Here is a 20187-nt window from a genome sequence, read left to right on the forward strand (position 1 = left end):
AGGATGGTGATGCAATGTGGTTGACTGCAATGATGTGAAAAGGAATGGATGGGAGAGATAGAAATCAAGGCTCAGGGCTGAACCAAAGTGGAGAGTCTAACAGAAGACTCCTAACAATTTAGCTGGGACAAATACCAGAAAAAAGAGCCACAAACACTGAAGGAATTGAAATTGACAGACAAAGACCACAAAATGGTTCTAGAGTTTAAATAGGTATTAGAAAATATCTGGCATGATATAAAAAAATGATCTAGCAGTATTTATGAGGACCAAACAGAACTTCTAGGGCTGAAAAATACAACCAAAATTGAAAATAAAATGGATGCATGCAATAGTAAGTACATATGAAACAAATGAAGAGAAGTAAACTTGAATATGGGTCAGAAGCAACTGTGTGGAATAAAGCATGGCATGACAAAAACAACTGGAAAATATAAAGGAGAGGGTGATAAACATGAAAGGCAGAGTAAGCCGGTGGGCCACTGCTTAGTGACAATCCCCACAAGAGAAAAAGAGAGTGGGGAAAGAGGCAGTATGTAAAGGAGAGAGAACTGACTCTCTCAGAACAAAGGCAGAAATCTACATTCAAAGAGCTGAAAAAATAAATCCTAAAAACAGTTAATAAAATAAATCTATGCCCACACACATAATAATTAAACTGCACAAAAGGAACAAAGATAAAGAGATTTCTTTGAAGATCCAATATTTAGCCTGAGAGCTGACTCAACATCAACAAGGGAAGTCATAAGATAGTAGAAAAATATCTTCGACATGCTGAAAGATCATAAAGATCAAATTAGAATTTCACATGCAGTAAAAATATCTTTGCAGAATGAGGGCAAAATAAAGACATTTTCATACAAAAAAAAAAAAATTCATGAGCAAGGATGCCACAAGCAGACTCTCACAAAATGAAATTCTGAGGGAAATGTTTCCAGTAGAAATTCATCCCAGATGAAAGCCTGAGTTACAAAACAGAATAAAGTGCAAAGTGATATGTATATGTGTAAGTAAATATAAATGAGCTACTTATGTTGTATTCTATTATCTTAGTGGAGGCAGCCATAAAACTTTCTTTGGATTCAACATAAGTGGAAACAGATTCTATCCTGGTGAATGTGGCAAGCTTCTAGAAGAGCATGTGAGACTGGAAATATTGCTGTGGCCATTTTTGGAAACTACTCTGCAAAAAAGTAAAGATAATGACTACCTTTAATCTGACAATCTGAATATGCATTTGTAAAACAGGGTAAAGATCAAAAGACAAAAGCCACTAAATTAATAAAGAAAAAAAAGTGTACACCTCAGGAAGAGAAACTGTATCACTTATATTAAGAAAGAATTTAACCCAAGGAATAGGTTAATTAGGTTTTGGGAGAACTGAAAATGTCAGCAAGGGACACAACTAATAAAGGGCAGAGAGTGAGATTACTGGAACGTGGAAGCCTAGATGAGATACCCTAGAAGGCTAGAGAAAAGTTAGTGCCTAGACCCCAACCACGACTAGTGGAAGAAAAGCCACGCTGACAGTAAAGAAAACAGCAAGGGTAAAAGTCTCTTCTCCCTTTGTCTAGCATGCGAGTACCTTCCTAGTGCTCCCTATTTGTGGAACCTAAAGGAAGCCAAATGGCAAAGGAGAAATGTAGTTTGCAAAGCTTTAGAATACGGTGTCTAGAGTTGAAAGAATAGTTGGCATAAATGGAAAAAACCCTAAATAAATACAAATTGAAAAAGGTAAGAAATTGGAGAAAAACAATCACAGAACAAGCCAGAACAACAAAAAGAAAAGCCTATAAAATGGAATGACAGAAATAAATCTAAATATATTGGTAATTACATAAAATGTAAATTGGCCTAAGTGTTCCAGTTAAAAAACAATAATTATCAAATTGGATTTTAAAAGTCCCTAAATTCACTCTCTAGGCAGGAATGAAGAAGCACTCTCCTAAAAAACCCAAGGGATGAAGAGGAACTCCTCATGGAAAGTAGAAAATATTTTAAACATTAACAATTATACACATACACATACATACAGAGATACAGGGTGAGGAAGAAGTAGTTTACAGTTGTATGGAAAATAACACAGTAATACATAACAACATGATAAACTGTGTTTCATGTACTCACAACTGTAAACCTACTTTTGCCCAACTGTATATATATATATACACACACCCTCCCCCAAAACTTATGGAATACAGCTACTACAACGATTAGAGTATAAATAATATAATTATAGTAATGTAGAGATATTTATAACTTTTAAATGCATATATTGGAAGATAGGCTGAAAATGAATGAGGTAAGCATCCATCTCAAGAAGTTAGAAACAACAGTAAAAAACAAACAAAAAACCCTGAAGAAAATAGGAATAAAGAAACTGATATTGATAAGAGCAGATATCAGTAGAATAGAAATGAAACATACACTAGAGAAGATTAACAAAATTAAAATTTGGACTTAAAAAAAAACTACACACCGTCTCTTTATGAAGATTATATAGGATATCTAAAAGAACTTACAAATAATTTATAAGAATCACCAAAAGTTTAGTAAGTTTCCACATACAGAAGCAATGCAAAGAAATCAGTTATATTTTACACAAACTACAGTTAAGAAATTAAGAGGGCTAGGCAATTTGGTTTAGCACTCTCATTTAAGAATATTTAGAATAAGCTGAACAAAATACATTATTAAAAAATGTTGGGCCCTGGCTGCTGTGGATCAGTGGATTGAGTACTGGCCTGAGAACCAAAGGGTCACCGGTTCGATTCTTAGTCAGGGCACTTGCCTAGGTTGCAGGCCAGGTCCTCACTACGGGGTGCATGAGGCAACCACACATTGATATCTCCCTTGTTCTCCCTCCCACCCCCTCTAAAAATAAATAAAATCTTAAAAAAATATGTTAGGAGGGTGCTAGTGAATAATTATCACACTACTGAGGAAAATAGAAATTCATAAAGGTGCACCCTTCATTTGTGACCTCTTGTTCCCTGGGGGCTTTTGAAGATTTTTAAGAGGCCAGTGAGAAGCCAGGCAGAGCTAAATGACTAGAGATTTAAAGGCTGACTCTAAGCCAGCCAAGAGGGGGCTGCCTAGTAATCCCAACTCACACTTTGCAACACTAAGTGTTGTAGGAGTTAGGTGAACAGGAAGAACGAATGCTAGTATAGTCTACAGCTCAGCTCTGAGTAACATGGATGACACAGAAAATCTCAGTCTCTAAAACTGGGTCAAAATTATCCTGAATTACTAATGCGCATGTTTCTGGTAGAACACGTGAAAAAATTCTGCGGAGGATGAAAATTATCATGCTGGGCATTGAACTGTTTCTACAATTTTTCAAATATAACATCGGCATACAATAAAAAGTAGTAAGACACAAAAATTTAAAAGAAGAAGTGAAGGATTAGTAGAAACAAAAGTAAGAGATCCAAAGAATTTCAGATTTTTGAATTACTAAACACAGACTATAAAATAATGCTTTTCATGTTAAGGTAGATAAAAAGATTGAAAATTAGAGCAAGGCAACTGGAAACTGCAAGAGTTAACAGATTTCCATATTCCATTTCCATTCAAACAGAAATTTGAGAACTGAAAATACAAAGTGCTAAGAATAACCAAGACACAGAACAAGCTAGGAGGATCAGTTCTGCCAAATATAAAAAACAATGTATCAGCTAAAGTGTTGAAGACAGTAAAAAGCACAGGTATAGAAAACAAAGAAAAAATTCAGAAACACACACAGGCAAAAGTAGGTTTATAGTTGTTCATATGGAAAATAATGAATGATAATACAAGAAAAAACTGTTTTGTGTAATCACAATCACAAACCTACTTTTGCCCCATATCCACATCCACACACACACATATGATACGTATGGATATATGACTTTTGTGTCACTGCAGAAAAGTGACACTACAGAAAAGGATGAAATTCAGTAAGTGGTGATTAGGCACTTCCCAGAATACACAATATTAATCCCTTGTGAATTAAAAATTTAAATGTGAAAGGCAAGACTAAAGCTTTTAGAAAACAATATAAAAGAGTACCTTCATGAGCTTTGGGTACAGATCAGTTTTTTAAATTTACAAAAAACTAACCTTAAAACAAAAGATTGATACTTCTCAGTATTTACTAACAAAGTCTTTTTATCAAAGAATACCATCAAGAGAAGTAAAGGCAAGCCAGAGTGGGAGGAAGTATTTTCAACTACACAGCTAGCAAAGAACAAGATTTATAAAGATCTTTTACAAACAAATGAGAAAAATGGGCAAAAGACTTGAAAGAACACTTTACAAAAAAGAAAATCAAAGTGGCCAATAAATTTATGAAAATGTTCTCAATTTCAATTGTACTTAGGGAATGCAGAGTACAACTTCAATGAGATACAACCACACATCCACTAGCCTTGTACAATTTTACAAAGTCTGTTAACACCAGTGTTGAGTAAGATGTAGAGAAACAGGACATCTCTGCTGCTCTAATAAGAATTAAGATATGAATACCCTACGTCCAAGTAATTTCATCCCTAGGTTATAACGTATTTACATTAGGAGATACATATTGTATTAATAGTGTTCATTGCAGAACTGTGATTACCCCAAACTAAAATCATCAGGATTGCCTGCTGTCAAGAGAATGAGCAAATAAATTCTGGTATGTTAATGCAAAGGTAAATTACACTACAATGATAATGAATGAAGTATAACTACAGACAACAACATGGATGAATCTCTTGTTCAATGAAAGCAGCAGCCAGAGAACACAGTATCATTCTGTTTACTTAAAAAAATCATCTAAACCTAAGTGGTATTGTTTAAGTACATACATAATTGGTAACACTAAAACTTGAGGTGACTGCTTGGGGAAAGAGGTATAAGGAGACTAAATGGCACTGGAAAAAATACATAACAAAGATTATATATTTAAAAAAAAGAACTTATCAAATGGAAGATAGTTTTAATTAAAAAAAGAAAACAAAGACATAGTTATCACAGAAGGTAGGGTAGTAGTATTGCCAGAAGGTATGTGTGGGGAAGGTGGTTGTGATTGGGAGAGATTACAAGGGGGGGCTTCCAGGCTGCTATCACTGTTTTATTGATTTGAGACCTGGTCATACAAGTAGTTACCTTAAAATGATGCCTTAAACTGCATATTTATATTTTATGCACTCTTTTGCGTATTAATTTCTTGAATTAAAAAAACAAATGTAGAATAAGGCAAGAGGAAAAAAAACTTTGTTAAAAGTAAAATAGCAAAACTCATACCTAGTGATTATATATTAAATAATTATACATTTATGATTGCAATGAATTTTTGATAGTATTCATTATAGCTGAATTTTTAGATCAAGAGATTTTTCCTCAAAATCTCAAGAGAATTATTTTCTTTTGTCTTCATTTTACTAATTTTAAAATACTGGAATTAAACAAAGATACACATCTATTCCAAAGTTCTACCTTTGCGACAATTTAGAGGAACTTACAGATGAGTTGACGTAACTGTTTTTAAGTCCAAAACGAACTTGAGAAATCGGCAACTAACAGTACAGGATATAGTGGATCTTCTAGGTTTTTACATGGTTACTACCATCTCCCCCCAACTGTCTTAAAGAATTTCCAGGAGCAAAAAACACTGTGATGTCCCATCACATCCAGTGACCGTTGTATCTCCATCACTGCATAACTTAAAAATTAGGAAACATCAAAACAACATTACCCACAAAATAAATGGCACAATTGGAATCTCGGCAATCAACTATGGAACAGGATTTACAAAGATATTGTCAAATTTTTAAATTTATTTTTAATAAGTAAAAAATTACTCAGTGGTACCGTACAAAATGAAATCATTAATTTTTTGCACCTAGTACTGCAATCACCAACAGTTAATCTTAGGATACAGAAATAAACAAGACCGAGAGTGGAAAAAAAATGTCATTAACATCAACATGGCTTTTCAGCTTAGTAGAACTAAACAGAAGAAATTAACGGCAATAACCATTACCTATAGGAAAAAAAGCAATGACAAAATGGTTTCAGGTATATATCACAGAATGAACTTAATCCCTGTTGATTTTGTTTGTATCTCTATAAATAAGTGTTGATAGTGTGGCTCTGAACTTACTTTTGAAGAGCTCTGGAAATTTACATCAAGTGATAAGCTATTAGATCATAGTTGACTATTACTCAATGGCTACCTAAAAAATATCAGCTACTTCCAAGGAACACAAAACAAGATGAATGCGGGGAAAAAGGATTCTTACACAAAAGTCCTTTTATCATTCCTAGCCTATAAAGTTCAAGCCATAGAATGCTGATGTTCCTGGATTCAATTTTAAGTACTACTAATTTTAAGCATTACACTTCTGATATGCACAATGGGAGAGGGTAGGATATAGGGAACCAAATAGTAACTGCTTATTTAAAAGGTAGCCATTTCCTTTAAATTCATCTTGTCCACTTCTCTTCACTTCCTAATGCACAGATTATCTGTTAATCATACAAATTCACCTTCTGCTCCTAAAGAAATTTGTTTTCTCAACAGGATAAATATGTTTACAAAAGAAAAAAGTAATATAGCTGGCTGACAAAGTAATATAAAGTATTTGCAAATAAAATAAAAGGAAAGTTAAGCAGAGGGTATAAAAAGACACCAAATTGGAGTAATAGTGATGTGAATTTAGTTTTTATCCAAGTACCTATTAACAGCCTGAACAGGAGAGCAGAAGAAAAGCAGCTGGAGGAAAATGGCTCCTGGTGGTTAAACTTACTTTAGATTACAAGACAGTCTTATAAAAGGGACTGACTGTGGGAAGGGAGGGTGACCGTAATAGAATAAAAAAAGGAAAAACTTGTTACTTTCACTGAGTTTACAGTATTGAGTGTACTTTATGTCATTTTAATGAAAGCATTTATATGAACATCTGCAACAGCTCATATCAGAAGACAGAAAGTTTCTATTAATAAAGACCTAAAAAAATAAATTTTTATTTTCATCAAGTCCCTTTCTGGGAATGCAGAATAAAATAATGTTTCTCTTTAAAATAAAATATTAAATAATTGTTTTCTGTCCATTAGGTTGCAGGAAGGAAAAACAAATCCAAGACTCAACTAGTGATAAATTTTTAATTTCTACTCTTCACCTACTTCTAAAAACACTCCCTTCACAAAACCTTTTAGTCTTATAAACTACGACAATCAGGTTTAGAGTTCCAAATAAATAAAATGGCCACATTAGAAGGCATATGGAAGAATCAAATGATTAGCCACATTTATCTGTTCACATTCACGGATTCTCTAAAAGAGTTGTCAGACTCCATATAATATTAACATTTAGTCCAAGTTAACGTGTCATCTGATCTACTGCTCATGGCTTACAATACTGACACTATCAACAAAGATCCTGATCTTTGAGAGACAGTGATATAACAAACTCTGGTTAAACTAGCAGAGGTAACAGGACAATAAACTACAACTGTACAACTTAAAATGTCTACTCTTCATCCACCATTATTTTCCCTCTCCTTCCCACTGATGTTAAAATTCAAAGCCTAATCACGAGACGGGCAGGGTGCCTGACACTATTTGGGCCTCAAATAGTAACCAAATAAATTCTTTAAGTTTTCAGATAGTTGCCTTCAATTCCTCGATCTTTCATCTATTCTGGTCATGGATACATATTTTTTCCTCCTATTCACTTAAAAAGGTAAATCCACATTTTTTGTAAGCAAAATGACATTCCAATTCAAAGTTGCTTGTGATCATATCCACATATGAAGCACTAGACAAGTGTACACCATGGTCCAAAATGTTTTGCAGTTCTTCAGTGTAGTTTTCTACTGGTATTTCCCTTAAATTAAGGCTTCCTCGAAGAGAAATCCATAGCATTACGAGTTGATTTCTTGGCTTCTGAATTAAATGCACCCTTTCCAAAATCAAGAAATCCTGGAATAACTTTTAGACAACTTCTGTTAATCAGTGTCATGGCTAAAGTAGTATCTTACTGGAGGTCCAGGCAAATCTTCATCTCCATCAGTGTCTGGGGCAAATGACACAGTAAGATCCACATACTTCTTTTCAGTAGAAGGCTTCACAAGCTTATGCATTCTAAGAAAAATAACCAAAGACAAATAATTTGGTAAATTCCTGAAATGAGTGATTTGCTGCCTAATATTGCCCAGATAAAAAGTCTGGACTTTTATCTAGACTTTAATTTCATTTTTAAACCTAATAATCCACCTGCTTACATACATTCTTTTTAACTAAAAGCTCTAAACTCAAGACACTCACTTACCTAACAGTGAATCAATTTAGATCACTGCTGGCAAGATGAAGAATACAAACCATTTATTCAAAGACAAAAACAAAAGGTGAAATAAACCCTCTAACATACACAAACCTGCTTCCCCAAAAAACCAAAATGCTTTATGAAAGCAATGATTTCAACGAACAAATTCTCCTATACTTCCTATAAAATTTGGAGGAATCATATAAATTCTTCTCAAGCATGTCTCTAGAAGAGTAAAAAGCAACAAAATTTAAATCAATTGCAAGCTAGCAACCTCACAGTAAAAGACAGTAAGTTTCACCTTTCCCTTATATTCTATTTATACTATGTACTAAAAGATTGCTTAGACAAATTCGTAATTACAGAAGAGTCATAGGAATGTAAACTACAGCAGAGGGCATATAGTCAATATTGTAATAGCTATGAATGGGGGGTACCTGAAGTATCAGGGGACCACTTTTGAAAGTATAGGATTGTGTAACCACTACGCTGTACATCTCAAACTAATACAGAATAATACTGAATGTCAAGTATAATTTAAAAAATTGATGAAATATAATAAAAATAGTAAAAGGAACCCACTTAGTTTTTGATATTGTCACTGCTACTGTCTTAAATCAAGCAATCATCTATATGCCCTATATTGCATTAGCTTCTAGACAGCAGTCTCCAGTTTCTCTCCTACCTCCAATATACACTGCTGCCAGAATTTTCTTAAAATGTAAATCTGATTCTCTTAAAATGTAAAAATGTTATCTGTCATATATCGTTTACCTATCTTATGCCAGACTCTGAACTATAAAATCTTTGCTCCTCAATAGTAGCTCTTTCCATTTTATAAAGATATTTTTTTGTTCTGTAGTTTTCATTCTCTACCACCGCATCCTTAAGTCATTCCAAAATACTTGATTTCTCAAAGAGATCATGTATGCTCTTTATTTCACTGCATGCTTTTGCTCAAACTATTACTTTTGCCTGATATAATCCATTATCAAAGGTGAAAATCTACCCTAAGCTCAAGGTATGACTTAGTAGTACCCACAGTACTCTGTAAAGACCTTCATTATAATAATTAATCAATTTCATTTTATTATTAACACACTACTCTGCCTTAATAACTGTAAAGTCCTTGAGAGCAAGGGCTATTTGATAAGAGTATGATGACAAAATATTAACAGGAGTAACATGGAATATTTTTTTACTTGCCATTACATTACTAGCCTTTCCTATTAGTGTTCCATAGCTAGGGGCATGCACAATCATCCCTATTTGTGGACAGGACACTAAGTTTCAAAAAAGTTCAATACGCTACTATTCCACACAACAAAACAGTTAAGTAGCTAAGGATGAGAATCCAGGTTTTCTGAAGCCAGCTTGTCCAGCTGCCTTATAGGCACTCAGAATGTTATCTGCTAAATAAACAATGTAATGAAATGTAAAATATTCACAAAACATGTCATGCTGGAGGTTACAAATATCAGCCAATTCTATAAAGCATTTTTGTGAATTATTTGCAGCCAATTTTTAAATTTCACTCATCAAGACACTTCAGGACCACAGTATCTTTTTTTTCAATATTTTATTGATTATGCTATTACAATGGTCCCATTTTTTCTCCCCTTTATTCCCCTCCGCCCTGCATTCCCCCACCCACCAGAATTCCCCCATAGTTCATGGTCATGGAATGTACATATAAATTCTTCGGTTTTACCATTTTCTATACTATTTTTAACGTCCCCGTCTATTTTGTACCTACCATTTATACTTATTCCCTGTACCTTCCCCCCATTCTCCCTCTTCCCCCCCACCATTGATAACCCTCCATGGGATCTTCATTTCTGATTCTATTCCTGTTCTAGTTGTTTGCTTAGTTTTCTGTTTTCGTTTTTTATATTTAATTGTTGATAGCTGTGCGTTTGCTGTCATTTTACTATTCATAGTTTTGATTTTCTTCTTTTTCTATTTCATATAGTAAAGGCTTGGTGATGATGAACTCCTTTAACTTTATATTATCTGGGAAGCACTTTATCTGCCCTTCCATTCTAAACAATAGCTTTGCTGGATAGAGTAATCTTGGATGTAGGTCCTTGTCTTTCATGACTTCGAATACCTCTTGCCAGTCCCTTCCTGCCTGCAAGGTTTCTTTTGAGATCAGCTGACACTCTTACGGGAACTCCTTTGTAGGTAACTGTCTCCTTTTCCCTTGCTGCTTTTAAGATCCTCTCTTTGTCTTTAATCTTGGATAATGTAATTACAATGTGTCTTGGTGTGTGCTTCCTTGGGTCCAACTTCTTTGGGACTCTGAGCTTCCTGGAAGTCTATTTCCTTTGCCAGATTCAGGAAGCTTTCCTTCATTATTTTTTCAAGCAAGTTTTCAATTTCTTGCTCTTCCTCTTCTCCCTCTGGTACCCCTATGATTCGGATGTTGGAATGTTTAAAGTTGTCTTGGAGGTTCCTAAGCTTCTCATTTATTTGAACTCTTGTTCCTTCATTCTGTTCTGGTTGAATGTTTATTTCTTCCTTCTGCTCCAAATTGTTGAGTCCTGGTTTCATTCCCTTCACTGTTGGTTCCCTGTATATTTTTCTTTATTTCACTTTGCATAGCCTTCACTTCTCCCTTTATTTTGTGACCATAGTCAATCATTTCTGTGAGAATCCTAGTTACCAGTGTTTTGAACTCTGTATGTGATAAGCTGGCTATCTCTTTGTTGCTTAGCTGTTTTTCTGGTTTTAATCTGTTCTTTTATTTGGGCCATTTCTTTGTCTCGGCACACCTGTTACATTGGAAGAGGAGGAGCCTTAGATATTCGCCAGGGTGTGGCAACCCACATCACTGTGTTGTGGTGGTGTATGTGGTGTAGGGGTCAGAGAAGGAGCAATGCCACTTGCTCAGCTTTTAGATGGCTTTCAGTCACTCCCCTCACTACCCACAAGCAAACTGGGCCCTTCTGGTGCTGATTCCCAGGTGGGTGTTTTTGTGTACGTTCTAGAACCCTGTGGGTGTCTCCAACAAACACTCATGTGAGGCTGGGATCTTCTCCCTTCACCATAACCCCCACAGGTTTTTTATAGCCAGAGTTTTTGAGGCTTTCTTTTCCCATGCTGGAACCCTGGGTTGTGTGGTCTATCTCGTTCCCCAGTTGTTCGTACCAGTTTATCTGCACGCAAATGTGGGCCCGCCTGGTCCACCATCTACTGCCTTGCCTGCCGGGTCCTCCTTCCACATGGCCTTTCCTACTAGTCTGGATGTTTCTTCTTTATCTCTCGGTTGTCAGACTTCCAAAGAGTTTGATTTCTGGCCGTTCTCGTTATTTTTGTTTTTAAATGTGTGGTTGTCCTTTTGGTTGTGCGAGGAGGCAAAGTCTATCTAGCTATGCCTCCATCTTAGCCAGAAGTTCACATTCCACTCTAATCTAGGTATTATACAAGAAATGAATTCTAAATACTACTTTTACTTTATCCAAAATATCCTTAGAGATCTGAATGAAAAAAACAACAACACTATAGTCCTGGCTGGGTAGCTCAGTTGGTTAGAGTGGTGTTCTGATACTCAAAAGCTGTGGGTTTGACCTCTGGTCAGGGCACATATAAACAGCAACGGATGAATGTATAAATAAGTAGAATAACCAATCAATGTTTCTCTCTTACTCTCCCTTCTCTCATTAAATATCAATAATAGAATAAAAAATAGAAGCAAAATTAATGTCTTGGCTAATATAAATCTTGTCACATATTGATAATTAAGACTGGATTATAGTAATAAAAAATAGTGAATAACCTCATTAATTGATAATCACAGTTAAAACTGACATGTCTGTCAAAGCACCATCACATAGAGATTCATTTATTCATATGACAAATACTTATTGTTTACTCTTTTGTGCCAGGTGTTGGTCTAGGTGCTTGAACTACTCATACATCAGTGACCAGATCAAACAAAGATTCCTATCTCCTTGTGAAGCTAATAGTCTAGGTCCTGGGGGAAGACAGGTAATTATTTTCTTTAAAGATTTTATTTATTTATTTTTAGAGAGTAGGGAAAGGAAAAAGAGAGAGAGAGAAACATTGATTTGTTGCCTCTCTAGCTGGGGGGTCTGGTCTGCAACACAGGCACATGCCTTGGCCAGGAAGTGAATGGTGATCTTTTGGTTTGCAGGATGATGCTCAACATACTGAGCCACAGCAGTCAGGGCACAGATAATAATTAATAAACATAAACAAAATACATAGTAGCTGCAAGCCAATGATAACTTTTATGTAAAAGAAAAAGCAGAACAAAGGAGACTACGCATGCTAGGAGGGGGTAGCAGATAGGTTGCAGTATTAAATAAGGCTCAGGGAAGACTCTTCAGGAGGTACGAAGACCAGAGGTGCAAGTTAGCCAGGTTGCTATCTCAGAGATAGTTACAGAGGAAACAACTGGAGCAAAGGTCTCATGCTGGCAACATGGCTGGAGTGTTTAAAGAAAAGAAGGAAGGCCAGTAGAGCTAGAATTTTTAAGTAGAGAGAAGTATACAAGGAACTTAGAGGAGTAACTGGGCAACAGATCATTTAGGACCTTGCAGATAAATAAAATGACTGGCTTCTTTTTGTTCCCTTTCTTTCGTCTCTGATGAAATCCCACCTAAATAGGTACTACCTACGACAAGCAGAGGGAATACCTAGACTAACAATATAATACAGCAACTTACCCCCTTATTCTGCTTTATTTTCTCCATAGTACTTAACACTATTTAACACAGTTGTCTAGCTGTTATGCAAACTCCTCAAGTAGGATTGGGACTTTGCTATGCTCACTGCTGTATTCCTAATGCTCAAAAAAGTGCCTGACACATAGCAGACACTCCAAAAAAAATTTTGCTGAATCAATGAATGTAATGATTTAGCATTTTGTTTTATACTTCATTCTCATATTACTGGTCATTATGTGTTTCCACATGAGAGGTGGGTCAATTTGCACTTAGTGTACTGACCAAATCAAGTTTCCAAGCCTACTGGCTAAAAAGTGAACTCTACATTAAATTCACAAGGATATTGTAATCTTAACGAATCTCCCTTGAGAGGCACCCTACTAAGCTTTATAGATTCACTGTCTTTTTGACTACTGTTAGGAGTAAATACATAGTTTTATCTAAACTTTGATAACCTCTTTAATTTTCCAGTGTGCATCTAGCTAATGTTTCAATTTCTATTTTGCATACAGCATGTGATACTTACGTTAACTTCAATCTTTTTGCATGACCAGGCATTACAGGAACATAAAGCATTTTGACGCCCTGTACCACCATTGTTGGCTCAATTCCATACTTCTCCTGAAAGTGAACATCCAAAACAGAAATAATCAAAGCTCTGTCTCAATATAAAGTGTTTGGTGACAATGTTTTACTACCAGTAAAAGAGTGGACAAACTTGGGCTAAATAATATTTATAAAAATCTTCCAGAAATTATGTATAAAAACTAACAGACTCAAAGTAACTAGCGTATAAAAAGTAACAGACTCAAAGGAACTAAGTGAATGTGTCTCACTTTTACTGCATTTATGAAATCCAAAAGGGTGAAATCTTCTTTTCCATGTATAGTCCATCTGTCCCAAATTGTAAATGATATTCCATTTCTGTTGTAAAAAAAAAAAAAAAATTCAAAGGAAAAACATTTTAATGTTCTTCCCTTTAGTAATAGATAATAAAAATAACCCAGAAGTCAATTACTTGTAATTTAGCCAGATATTAATGTAGGGGAAAACAGAAAAATACAACTTTTAAAGTATTCCTTAAACTTATTTCTCTAACACACCACACAGGCAACCAGTTTTATCAGTTCCTTGTTGATCCTTCTAGTGTCTCATTATAAATCAGTATGTCTTAGTGAGAGTTCTCCCCTGCCCTCTTTTTAAACACCTCCACAAGTTTCACTGTGGGGATGTTCCAGTACCCGACTACTGGACACTTGGGTTTCTTCAATCTTTGGCCATGATAAACAATGCCAGAATGAATCTCTTGTTTATTTAACATTTGAAATGAATGTAAATGTATCTGCAAATTTGAAATAGAGTGCTGTATATTTTCCTTATTATGGGTTACACTATTTTATATTCTCATCAGTAATATATGAGAATGCTCTCTCACATTCTTGCCAAGATAGGTGTTTTCAAATTTTTGGTGTTGACAACCTGAAAAATGAAAAATGGATGTCCAGGGCAACACTTTATTTTGCCACACAGCTTTTGGAACCAGATTCTAAATTGTATGATCCATTAGTTCAGACACTTGAGTACCTTCTAATTCATCTGAGTTAGGTAGAGGAAACGGTAAGAAAGTACAAAGCTAAACAGCGTGACCGATTATGTGTTGTGAAAGTTCTATGGCTATTTTAGTCACAAAAACTTCATGAAGACAGACTTTATACCTGGCCTTAAGATGGCAGCAAGAATTTATACATATAGAAGGAAAAGAAATATGAAACTAGTACTTTTCCCTTTTGAGAGATAAATATTTTACTTAATTCTCATTATGCAGGAGAAATAGACCTTCATGCATACCTGATTTCAGTTTTTTTTACTTCAGATGTTTCTGTAAACACCATAACTGGAATGGCTAAGTTAAGGAAACAATTTTTGTAAGCTTCAAAGGGATAGCCACCAGCTACTTTGATCATCTCCAATGCAACCTAAATAAAAAAATGTCATCTGATTACATAAAAAGCCTAAAATTATTCATGACTTTAATTAACTGTATTTATAATTTTCCTAAATTCTTATCAAGCATTTCTCTGTATAAAATAAAATCAACTATTAGACTGGAATAACATAAATTTCTTATTTGTTGCTTTACTTTTAGCATGTTTTATACTTTTTAATTCTCCGCCTAGTCTACAAGTGAACAAAGTTATTACAAAACATATTAAATTGACCAGGTAATCTTCCTTCTTTGAAAGCAGACAGCAGAACTGAAGAGTCTAAAAACATTTTTAATATAGGGGCAGAATTACATAGCTTCTAAGAATAACACTACAGTACAGTATAATAACTAAGACCATCCTAAAGACTCTGAATCAGTAAGATTAAGTTGTAAGAACCCGAATCACAAACAGTAATTACATATTTTTAAGGCAAAACTAAAATCCAGAGCAAAGATTAGGGCAGTTCATTTTATTCAAGACAGAGAGCACCTGCTTTGTATGGAGGACAAGAATATTAAGAGGATTACTGCCTATAAGGAAAATTAAGACTCTACCTTGACAGAGCTTCTTTTTTATATTAAAATATTTGTATACCCATAAAACCTCAAAATATAGATTACTTTATTGTTAGAAATACCTTAAATTTTTAATTATAAGATCAATATGTATCCTCTTTCTCTTAAGATCTCCGAGTGCTAGTTGGAGGTAGTATAATATAAAAAACAAAAAGGAGGCGATGAAAAAGAAGCATTTTCATTGGAAGAATAACAAATAAGCTCACCAGGCCAGAAACTGCAGCAGTGGATGTTGCTATAGCAGGTATAATTTTACCAGCTATGCGCTTTGTTTCGAAACGGTCAGCTGGTTTAATGCTATACATTTTGGCACGAAGATTTGATGCAGCTGTGATAAAATCTATGTGTCCATTACGATCATCATCTTTTTCAAATGAAAGGACTGCCATTTGAAGGTCACCTGATCATAACAACCAGAAAAACAAAGTTTCCTAGTGAATGGTAAAGGTTTTACTAGTTGAAATGCCATGTGGGTTCACTACTTTTATAGAGCCCTTTTTGTTTATGTTTTTAAATGAATGAAATGTACAAGAAAAATCCAGGGAAATGCAGTTATTGAAGGACATGAAAATAGTGGCTTCAATACTACTAGAGAAACTTCTATATTATAAAGACCCTTCTAAAAAAATAGAAAAAGAAGAAAACCATGTACCACATCTGCTAGTGAGTGGTTTATGATAAAAAGGTAACATTGGCTACTGTTTGCAAGTTGATTTCAAAAATACTATTCTGAAGCATCTGGCCTCTGAAAACTAATAGGTAAGTTGGTCAAATAAAAACATTTAACTTTGTGAAAGATTTCTAGATCAGTGGTTCCAAGAATCACCCAGTAGACTGGCATAGTCTGACCCGTGATCGAATAAGAAATAGTTTTTTCCCCCAGAACTGTAATTTATAAACTAAGATAATTACCTTTTATTTGCAAAATAAATAATTGGCAAATCCAGGCTGTTTTCAGTAAGTTTTACTATTCTGTACATAAAATCCAAAAGTTTGGGAACTGCTGTTATTTATGTAATAGAGAGATGGCGAGCAGGTCTAAACACATGAGCTAGTAGCTGTTTTTAAGGAAGTAAAGTTTGGTTTCCCTACATTTAAGATGAAGGATATATGTTGGTCAGTTTGTATTCTCCATGTGTAATTATGAAGACTAAGAAGGCAAGAAAAAAAAAAACCACCTGTTTATGCTTTTGTATCCTAAAATAACTGGATCTGTCTAAAGGTTAGTCTCCATAAGGACTCCCTTTTTTGTTCATTATGCTAGCCATAAGTTAAAAAGAAATCACGATAGAACCTCAAGGACTAAAACAATCAGAACAGGCCCTGGCCAGGTAGCTCAGTTTGTTGGATAGACCAAGGCTCCAGGTTCAATAGCTGGTCAGTGCACATACAAGAAGCAGCTGGTCAGTGCACATACAAGAAGCACCCATTTATGCATTCACTTCTTGTATGTGCAGCAGTGCACATACAAGAAGTATGCACATACAAGAAGTGAATGCATAAATGGGTGGAACTAATCGATGTTTCTCTCTCCTCCTTACCCTCTCTAAAAAAAAAAAAAAATAAAAATAAAAAAATTTTAAAAAGATAAAAGAACAATAACAAACTTACATTTTAGCTTTTGAGGGTAGAGCAATGGTGGAGAAAATTATCAACTCAGTCACAGTTAAAGATGAACAGTGCCTTTCATTTGATCATGAAATCAACTAGTATTATTATTTAATCCTTCGAGCTTTAGAATATAGAACTTAGTGAATATAAAAATCCCTAAAAGTTCAAACCATTTTAATAAAGATTTCCCCTTACTTGTGGTAACTTTATTAGACGAAATAGCTTTTTCTAGTTGGAAAACAGCATTCCTCTCATCTTCACTGCTGACAGGAACGTGGTCTGGTTTCTGTGCTGTTTCATCTGTTTGAATAACCTAAATATATATTTATTAATGTTATCATATCCCGTACTTAATTGATTGCCACACACGTTTTTATCAAATATGTCATTAAGAGGAAGTATTCCCTCCATTTAGTTTAATTAGATTATTAATCATTATGGTACAATGTATTTTACATCTTCCACTAGTAGGTAATATTATATAAATTATGTTTTCTTTATTATCTGTCTCCTAATACTAATACCTAAACTCCACCAGAATCTTTCTCAGGATCTTTACCTTGTTAACTGAGCCTCAATATAGGGGTGGGCAGAAGTAGGTTTACAGTTGTGAGTACGCAAAACAGTTTTTATTCTTGTATTATGTTTTATTAATTATTGTATATTTTCCACATGAACAACTGTAAACCTACTTTCGCCTACTTTGTATATCTAAAACAAACTTATTCACAGTGGGTGTTAAAAATATTTACTGAATAGCCTGTGAGGTCTGAATTTATATGGTTCTCTTTTATAAACAAAGTTACTATTAATGAACAATTTGTGATTCTCACAAATCTACTTCAAACCAAATTGCATGGCTTTAACTAATACAGAGCTGTTTTCTGTATTCAAAGAAACTGAGGAAATCCATAAAATATATACTATAGGTATTCCTTAAATATTTGTTGATTGTTGACAAGCTATTCTTTTCCAAAGAGTATGTCTTTCTTCATACAGATGCAGGGCAAAACACACAAGTATTTTATCCCTAAGGAATTACTAATTGGACACTGCATGAGGAAAATGAAGTTACTGTATTTTGCTGTGTATAAGGCACTCCTGCGTATAGTGCACATCCAAGTTTTTGGCCCAAACTTTCGGGGGGAAAAAAAATCCGTTTTAATTTTTTAATGTCATTTTTTACTTTTTTATATTTAGAAACAAACCTGATTATCATATTCCAGGGTATTATTTTGCACACAGATATCATTAATGCTTTCTAGAGTTACACTTTTAATGCATAAACATAAATAAAAAAATTAGAAACATTTATACAGATATAAAATTAGTATTTCCCATGTATAATATGCACCCTTATTTTTCCCTCAAAAATTTTGGGCAAAAAGGGCATGTTACACACAACAAAATACAGTAATATTCTCAAATTAAGAAATTAGCTATATCATCACTGATGAAAATATTACTTATTTAAAAAACACATCTAACTCATGTTTTTATATATTTTTAAAAAGTATTAAAAAGTCAAGGGAGCAGAAACTTGTTTGCCAGAATGTCTAACTGATAAATTTGGTTGTGATATCAGTGAACTAGAAGTGTCAGGCTTTGGAGGTTTGGTGTGAACTGCTTTGAGTTCTAAAAAAGCTTATATAATTCATGTTAAAACTAGCCAAACTGATCGGGATAATTTTTTACCCCCAAACTTTGATAGAAACAAAAGTAATTCAGGCCAGAAAACACATTGAAGGGAAAGCAAAAAAGGCTAGTAAAGTTGTTGATTCATGTTTCCTTGGAACCTTCTTTATATAGAAATGCTGTTTATCCTTTTTGTACTTTTATTCTTAATAAGCTACAAGTCCTGAACATTTCATCTGGCAAACCCATCTACTTGTAAAAAATATACTGCCTACAAGTATTCCTTTTCCCTAAAATAAAAATGCAGGGTGGAAGATGGCACACTCCATTTTCTTAAATTTTGCAGAAAGGCAGGCATTACTCTCCATTTTCCAGTGTAACTAAAGGGTAAGGGGAACAGAAGGTTGTTTATGGACGACTTTTAGAGTGCATTTGAAAAGGTACACAAAGAACATGTAGGGGGAAAACAATCTTAATATTTTCAAACTTTCCTATTTACCCTGCCTAAATGTTCTATGTTTATTATTACTCCCTTCCCAACATATTTGTCTGGCAAATCCCAACCTTATTACATCCAATTTTCCATCTGTTCTACAGGAGCACCCAAGCAGTTAATTGCCTTTTCTCCAGCCACATTTAGTGGAATACATTGAGAGGGTTACCATTAGGTGGATCCTCAGTGCTGTCTCAACAGTTCTACCACATCTTCTAATTAAGTGACTTCCCATTCCCCTGGGCAATTATTTCCTATCTTCCTTTTCCTGCTCAAACTTCCTTTATCTTCTCCTCCTTACTCAGAGCTGTTAAGTTTATTTCTTTTTTCAAATAAGCAAGTAACAACCTTTTTTTTCTTTCATACTCCCAATTCCAATCTCTTACAAATCCTGTCAGGGCTACTGCAAAATACACACAGAATCCAACCCCTTATCACAACTCTTTGTTACCTATTCATCATTTATTGCCTATAATCTCTTAATACCTTTTCTTGCTTCCTCTCTTTTGTCTCATATAACCATTCTTATCAGAACAACCAGAGTCATCCTTTTAAATATTAAGTCAGATTGTTTCCTCTGCTTAAAATCCTCCACTGGCTTTTTATCCCAATAAAACACAAAGTACTTATCATAACTCTCACCATGTCTCCAGCTTAACAGTAATCCTCAGCCTTTGGACCAACTAACTCTGACTACCTCTCCAATCTCACCATCTACTATTCTTAGTTTTGTATTCCTCCTCTAGAAAAACCCTGGCTTTCAAAGTCTTTTGAGGCCACTTTCTGCACTTGTTCCTGCTGCCTACGTTGCTCTTTCACCAGAGAACAGGATGGCTCACTTCCTTCAGGCTTCAGCTCAAATTTACCTGATCAGAGAGCCTTTCAACTTTATCCCATATGA

General features: G+C 34.6%; 1 protein-coding gene across 2 annotated transcripts in view; it reads right to left on the reverse strand.

Moving 5' to 3' along the window:
• Positions 1–5838: 5838 nt before the first annotated feature.
• The window catches only part of UBA6 (ubiquitin like modifier activating enzyme 6), a 69245-nt gene continuing 54896 nt past the window's right edge, over positions 5839–20187 (reverse strand). For both annotated transcript variants that reach the window (XM_054566811.1, XM_054566812.1), the window contains 6 exons: positions 17354–17471; positions 15754–15947; positions 14833–14960; positions 13821–13908; positions 13511–13605; positions 5839–8112 (listed from right to left, as the gene is read on the reverse strand). In XM_054566811.1, coding sequence (XP_054422786.1) covers positions 7977–8112; positions 13511–13605; positions 13821–13908; positions 14833–14960; positions 15754–15947; positions 17354–17471 — 759 coding nt within the window. In that variant the 3' untranslated portion in view covers positions 5839–7976. The remainder of the gene's footprint in view (positions 8113–13510; positions 13606–13820; positions 13909–14832; positions 14961–15753; positions 15948–17353; positions 17472–20187) is intronic.

This window comes from Pteronotus mesoamericanus, unplaced genomic scaffold (assembly GCF_021234165.1).
Source record: "Pteronotus mesoamericanus isolate MK-2021 breed Mesoamerican mustached bat unplaced genomic scaffold, CSHL_Meso_final contig_180, whole genome shotgun sequence".
Taxonomy (NCBI): domain Eukaryota; kingdom Metazoa; phylum Chordata; class Mammalia; order Chiroptera; family Mormoopidae; genus Pteronotus; species Pteronotus mesoamericanus.